The sequence below is a fragment of the Pelmatolapia mariae genome, linkage group LG18 (assembly GCF_036321145.2).
Source record: "Pelmatolapia mariae isolate MD_Pm_ZW linkage group LG18, Pm_UMD_F_2, whole genome shotgun sequence".
Lineage (NCBI taxonomy): Eukaryota > Metazoa > Chordata > Actinopteri > Cichliformes > Cichlidae > Pelmatolapia > Pelmatolapia mariae.
In genome coordinates, this window is record NC_086243.1 from 16,649,043 (window position 1) to 16,655,540 (window position 6,498).

Below are 6,498 nucleotides of genomic sequence, written 5' to 3' on the forward strand. Positions count from 1 at the left end.
ACATTTTTTTAAAAGTCTGATTTGTGCATCTTGTCACTCACTAAACTGGACAAATAAGGTCAAAGTCGTGACGGCAACCCGTTTTTTGGAACGATCACCCCCTTTTTTTATTTTCACTGCAGTAAGTAAATTTCAACACATCCGTCCTGCGTGCGTCCTGCTGGTGCCTTACTATCAGACGAAAAGGGATTAAAAACGTGCGGTTTCTAGGAAAGACTGAAGCTGCAGGTTGCTGTGTCTTCTTGGCTGCATGGAGGGGGGGCGGGTGCGATGACACCGCCTTGCGTTGATGACGCTTGCCATCGGGAGACATTTGGACAGCCTATGTAACCCACATAGCGAGCAACAAATGGTGCGTCCGTCTGTGTCGGAGATGTAGCTGATGCTGGAGTTGGGGAGATGTTTCCGCCGTCAGCGTCGCTTTAATGCTCTACTGCAGACCCTGCAGCTGGAGGACGAACAGCGCGGTGACATCTGTTGATCGGATTGGAGACGTTACAGGCATTATGATGAGCCGCCGCGGTCCGACTTACAGGTAGGTACCGAGAGTGGCTGTGCGGGGAACGATTCCGACCACACGAACCCCGACAGAGCGGTAGAGGTGCAGATAAAGGGCAGGTGCTGTTGGTGTTTACCCGATGCGGGTATGGAGCTATTGGTATGCAGATGGAGACTTCAGAGGTTCCCGGGGACCTGCTGCTGCAGCATCCGCACTTCTCCTGCGTTATTTTCTGCGTAATCTGTCATCAATGGCGGGGTGATGTGTTATTCAGCCATCAGCGTTCCGCTTCTGTTGCTTGAATGCACCATTTCCAGAAGAAGAAAAAAAAACCTCCTCACAAATGAGCACTGCAGCTTCCTCCGAGCTGAAGATGTTTGGCTGCAGACACGCTGGCTTAGCTCGATCCCACTTGTTGGTCCCCTAAGTCACAATCAGTGTCTCTGGAGGTGTCAGACGACACATCAGCCCTGTTGTATATGTTTAGTCACGCATATGTTAATGTCAGGAAGTCGCAAACTGGTCTGCCTCTGCAGGGAGTGGACAAAATAATCCAAACACCTCGTGAGGGGGGAAAAAGGCCTAGAGCGAGTTAATTAGAAGCGCAGTTACACATGTGGCTGTTATTATCACAGGTGCTAATTAGCAGCATTTGTCAGATGTAAAAAAAAAAAAAAAAAATTAAAAAGGGGGGTGGGGATGTGTGTTTGCGTGTGTGTGCGCGCACGCTTAAAAGCACCTCACGTAATTAACTGCTCCAGAGAGGCCAAATTATATGCAGGTGCACTGGTTGGGGGGGAAAAAGAATGAAACACAAGATTTACAAATGCATGTGTGATGTTTTTAAATCATTTATTTTGTTCTGTTATTATTATTTATTATTGATTAGAAACAAAAACTGACATTTTTTCATCACAAATAGTTGCTCATTAAGTTTATTGAAGATTACATTTTTCTCTGGTCGCCTGTGGGCTGACGAATATTAAAAAAGTAAAACTGCAGACAAATTTAAAGCAAATGAAGGAGATGTGATCATCGTCTGTTACCCTGCACCCTTTTTAGAGGTTCCCATAATAAGTTTGAGCTGATTAATGGGATAGGAAATACGATTTAAATAAGAATAAGAGACCATATTTTTGATCCCAGAATTCTACTAGAGTGGCTTTGCATGGTTCAAAATATCCCTTATTTCTCTTGCACAGTATATTCACTCTGAAACAAATAGTTTTAGTCTTTGCCCCTCCCATTTAAGACACCTATCTTCTGATAGGCTGCCCCTTGCAGACACAAGGTTTGAGCAGCAGGTAGGTGAGGTCTTTGGCTCACGCTCACATATTCTGATCTTACAGTTTGAAACTGTTACAGTCTATGTCTGACAGAAATGTAAGGGAAATCTTAATGAGTACCCTTTAATCTTGTTCAGACTCTCAATGTTCCCTGACATTTTCAGTTTCTTTTAAATTATTAAAGGAAAGAACAGATTAGGGAAAACTGCAGGACAAAAACTCACGTCACATGCAGTTTTGGATACGTCTCCATTTGTAGTCAAGGCAGACTTAATTTCCATATGTCCTAATCCACATTTGCAGCAGTGGCTGCCTTTGATATTCAGGTTCAAGTAAAAGCTGTAGATTTATTGTGCCTGCATGATTAAAGAGGCGAGCTGTCGGTCTCGCTGGAGGGAGCCGCTCAGAGCCGTACATGCTGGACATGTGTTGTGTTTATCAGCCTTCAGCATGAGTGACGTCTCACAGGTGTTTAACAGCTGAAGCTTTCCTCTGAACAGAGCTGGTTGCACCTTCATATCACGTCCTCCCAGAGTCCCTACCCACCCGTTTGCCTCTGACACACATTTACTTTCCTGGCTTACTTCAGTGTGAGCTTTTAAATGCTGTCAGGGGCCTCGTCTTTCTTAGCCGCTTTGGAGGCCAATCTGCTTAAGGATATCTGTCCACTCATGCACGTGCTCACAGTTGCCTTTCCTGCTAGTCAGATGGCCTGAAAACACGACATATTACAAATCCTTCTTGTGCTCCGGCTACTGTAAGCCACATTGTAGATTTTGCTGACCCATTGCATCTGCTCGGTGTGGCCATGTGTGTTTGTTGTGGAGTTAGTTAGGTAGCGCTATCATTTTAATCTGCAGCTTTGTGATGAGGAGGCCCAGCTGGAGCTGCTTACCCGCGCTGGTCACACGCCATATGTTTGCTCAGACGCATGGAAACTGCCACAATTGCGCTCGCCTCCCTCCACCCCAACCATTCTAACCCGTTGCACAGGCTTATCGTGGCTTTAGCATCTGTGCGGTAAATTTAGGCCATTGATGTTTGCTTGTCTGGCCGGTGGTTTAAACCAGTGAACGCAAGCTGTGACTTTTAGTCGTTTGTGCGCTGTGCTGTGATACCATCTCTGCACATCCAAGATGAGGCTGAGGTCCAGGAGTAGAGAAAGAATGGAGACAAGAAGAGAGGAAGAGGTAGGAAAATCAAGAGGTTTTATTTCTTGAACTCGGTCTGTGCACCACATTTGGTGTCATCTGTAATAAAAGCTGTACATTATAAACAAGTGTGGGAATACTGAAATAGCAGACTAATTCTGAATGTGGCGCACAAATCTAGTTTTTCTTTCTAAAAACGAATAATTTTTTTTTTACAGGTGAAATTTGAGGAGATTGAAATGATTCCAAAGTCCGGAAAATCTCCAGCAGACTCACGGAAATCTGCCGGCATTCATGAGTTTGCAGCGCTTGCCAGATCCTCCTTGAATGGTGATGACCTTTCTAGCACTAGCCTCGTTATCATCTATATGCTGTGAATTTAAACATGAAACCCTGGCCTTTACCTCTCCCCCGTCCAGGTATCTCTCAGGCAGTGAGAGACCACATGACAAAGCCCACCTCGCTGGCTCAGGGCCGGGTCGCTCACCTCATCGAGTGGAAAGGTTGGCCTAAACCTGCAGCTCCTTCACTGGCCGCACACTCCCAGTTCAGCTCCTACTGCAATCTGACTGAAGGGGAGAAGGAGGCTCGTTTTGCTGCAGGTACTCACTTCTTTGACCTTTTGACCTCTCGGCCAGCAGAATGTTTGATATTCAGATTAAAATGCTATTCGAGACACACGTACAGGATAATTAGCTTTAAATTTTTTGTGTGTGTGTGTGTGGGAACGTGCAACCTCTCACTCCAGCATCATCGTCTGGCTTTCTCTCACCTTCTGTCATGCATCTAATGCCCTAAAACTCCTGCATGTCAGCAGTTTGCTCCACCCACCATCGTGTCTCCTGGGTGACGGCTCTTGGCAGCAGATGGTGGCCTGTTAGACACTCTCCCCAATCACTTCACTGGCCACCAATGGTACAGCAGCTCCTGTTGTTTTGCTGTGACTCATCATCTGTGGCACCAGTGCCATCGGTGTGGATTGATCGAGAGAGAAAGAGAGAGAGAGGCTGACTGATATGCAGCTGCGTATGCCACACAGCGAAGCTCGTGAACTTAAACAATTAGCTGTGTTATGATAATATTAAATTGAATGAAATTATTTTCTGTAATGAATTTCTTGGGTCGCTTTAAGTAAAAGCAGAAAAGTATGTGTTAGTTTCTTTTTTTATGGGTCATTTTTTGAAGCCGTTTGAATAGGTAACCCTGGGAATTCTGATTTGACGCTCTTATTTAAGGCTCATAGTGACACATCGGTGGCAGAGATGACTCAGACAATGTCACACTCAGGTAAATTAGCAAATAATAGGAGGATAGAAATTCACCTTTACTCCTCCCCTCTCCCTTTTGTATTGCCTGGACCATTAACATCCAGAGAAGATTGTTGCTTCCATCTGCAGTAATTTATATTTGTTGGCACGGTTGTGTTGTGGGACCTCGCTGCACTTTAACATGTGTATGTGAAAGGGCGGAGGCAGAGAGAGGCAGCAAGAATCCTGGTCATGTAAACGACTTAATAGACATGGCATGAAGAGGACCATGGGTTGCAAAGTGGCTTGCAGTATGAGTATAAGCTGAGCTATCAGCTGGTCCACGTCATCACTAGAATACTCACTTTGTTTCTGTCCCGTATAAGCTGTTGTGAGATAAAGATAAACTAGATGATTCTTTTTTTTTTCTCACCGTATTGCAGACAACATTAGGAAATACACAGTTTAGAGTTTGAACTGACATTACAGCCACCTTAATGTAGCATCATTTGTTGGACCTGTTTTCCTGCTAGGAGTGGCCGAGCAGTTTGCCATCGCGGAGGCTAAGCTACGTGCTTGGGCATCTGTGGATGACGATGATGAGGAAGATTTCAATGATGAAGACTCCCACATCAGCGGACAGACTCACACGGTATCCAGCCAAAACTCAGGTATCCAACTTTGCATCATTCTACATCAAACATCTCATCTTTGCACCCTGTCACCTCATCGGTGAATCCACTTCCTGGTCTTCTGACTCTTTGTTCCTCCTTCAGAAGCCACCATCTACAGTTCCACCTCTGGAGCAGTGCCCGGGGTGGACCGCACTGAGACGCCACCATCCGATGGTCCCCTGGGCTCCCACAACAGCAGCCTGCCCTGTGGCAGGCTAGCAACTGAAAATGCCCCACAGTCATCACAAAGCAACTCACCCACTTTGCCCAGCGACTCCATGAGTACGTGCCTGGAGGAGGAGGAGGAAGAGGAAGAGAGGCTGGACAGCCTCGAGGAGCAGCCGGCTCCTTTGCAGGAGCACCGCAGCGAAGTGTGCATCCACAGCAAACCCGAGTGGAGGCCGAGGTGCAGGAGCAGCAGGTTTGACTCCTGCTACTCCACCTCTCACTCCGAGTCTCCTGGAGAGGAGGACGAGGAAGACGAGGAGGAGGAGGAAGGCAGCGTGTTTCATGAGGTCCGGGTGTGGCACTGCAGCCCCAGGAGCTTTTTCTCTGACCGGGCGTCTTCCGGGGTGGCGTCATTCGATGAGGAAGAAGAAGAGAGAGAAGAAGCAGAGGGAAAAAAAGAATATTTGATGTGATGTGTCGTCCACCTTGAGTCTGTGTTGATTCTGGATATTATGCTTCAACCTTACACCTCTCCTTCTCCTCCTCCTCTTCTCCTTCCTCGTCCACTCATTCTGTCTCCTGTCTCTCATCCTCCAGGCCTTTCATACTGATCTTGCTCCACTGTTTATCGCTGCTGTAAACAGTCGATATGTTGAGAGAGTTCAATCAGAATGTAATGCTGTTGTTCACTAAGTTTTGTACGTTTATTTTTTGTGTGTGTGTGAACAGTCATGTGTTGCTATTGCATTGGTTTTCTATGGATATTTTCTAGTGTTGTTTCCTCTGGGTCACGCTGTGTCACGTGGGTTGGGCTCTGTTTGATATTGAATGCCTGAATGTCTTGCATATATAAATATGAGTTTTTGAAAGAAGATACTTTGTTGTTGTTGTTTTTATTTTTTTTCTCCGCAATCCAAAACGCAAGAAAGAAACACGACTGCTCGTTTACCCTTTAAATGCAGTTTTTTTCCCCTTTAAATTTAATCATTCACTCATGTACAAAAACAAGTTCATGTCCTCTGAAAAATAACAATGGCTGTTGACTGCAAATGCATAATTCTCCTATGTACAATAGCATGTGCGTAACTCTTTCATATATATATACAAAGCATATACAGGCCAGTGCCATATAAAGGGAGATACTACAGACTTATTGCTTAACTAGATACGCTGCAAATGAGCTTATACACTCTCTAAGTTTAACTCCTTTATAATTAATCTTATATGGCAAGCACTACTTCACATTCCTAAATGCAAACAAGAAAAAAAGTTAAGACATTAATAAATCTCTGCACAGATGCCTGCAAGGAGAAAAAAAATACTCAAACCAAAACAAAAAGGGCTGGTTGATGTGCTGCGGTGCTATCACAGGAGACTGAAATATGGCTCAAAATTGTTCCATGAAGCGAAAATACTTACACATCATTTGAAGGTCGTAACAAGGACTCACACACACACGCTTGTAGCTCTACA

General features: G+C 45.2%; 1 protein-coding gene across 2 annotated transcripts; it reads left to right on the plus strand.

Moving 5' to 3' along the window:
- The first annotated feature begins 121 nt into the window (after positions 1-121).
- Positions 122-5,899, plus strand: fam131aa (family with sequence similarity 131 member Aa). 2 transcript variants are annotated; one of them, XM_063462774.1, is made up of 5 exons: positions 122-535; positions 3,155-3,266; positions 3,356-3,538; positions 4,717-4,854; positions 4,960-5,899. In XM_063462774.1, the coding sequence occupies exons 2-5, from the start codon at positions 3,176-3,178 to the stop codon at positions 5,496-5,498; spliced, it is 951 nt and encodes a 316-aa protein (XP_063318844.1). In that variant the 5' UTR covers positions 122-535; positions 3,155-3,175; the 3' UTR covers positions 5,499-5,899. The 2 variants fall into 2 exon arrangements, with proteins under 2 accessions (XP_063318844.1, XP_063318843.1); XM_063462773.1 differs by lacking the exon at positions 122-535 and adding an exon at positions 1,982-2,975.
- The last annotated feature ends 599 nt before the right edge of the window (positions 5,900-6,498 follow it).

Coding starts and splice junctions, on each gene's coding strand:
- fam131aa (XM_063462773.1), top strand. CDS start 2,922: ATGAGGCTGAGGTCCAGGAGTAGAGAAAGAATGGAGACAAGAAGAGAG. Junction 2,976..3,154: donor AGACAAGAAGAGAGGAAGAG/GTAGGAAAATCA, acceptor TTTTTTTTACAG/GTGAAATTTGAGGAGATTGA. Junction 4,855..4,959: donor GGTATCCAGCCAAAACTCAG/GTATCCAACTTT, acceptor TTCCTCCTTCAG/AAGCCACCATCTACAGTTCC.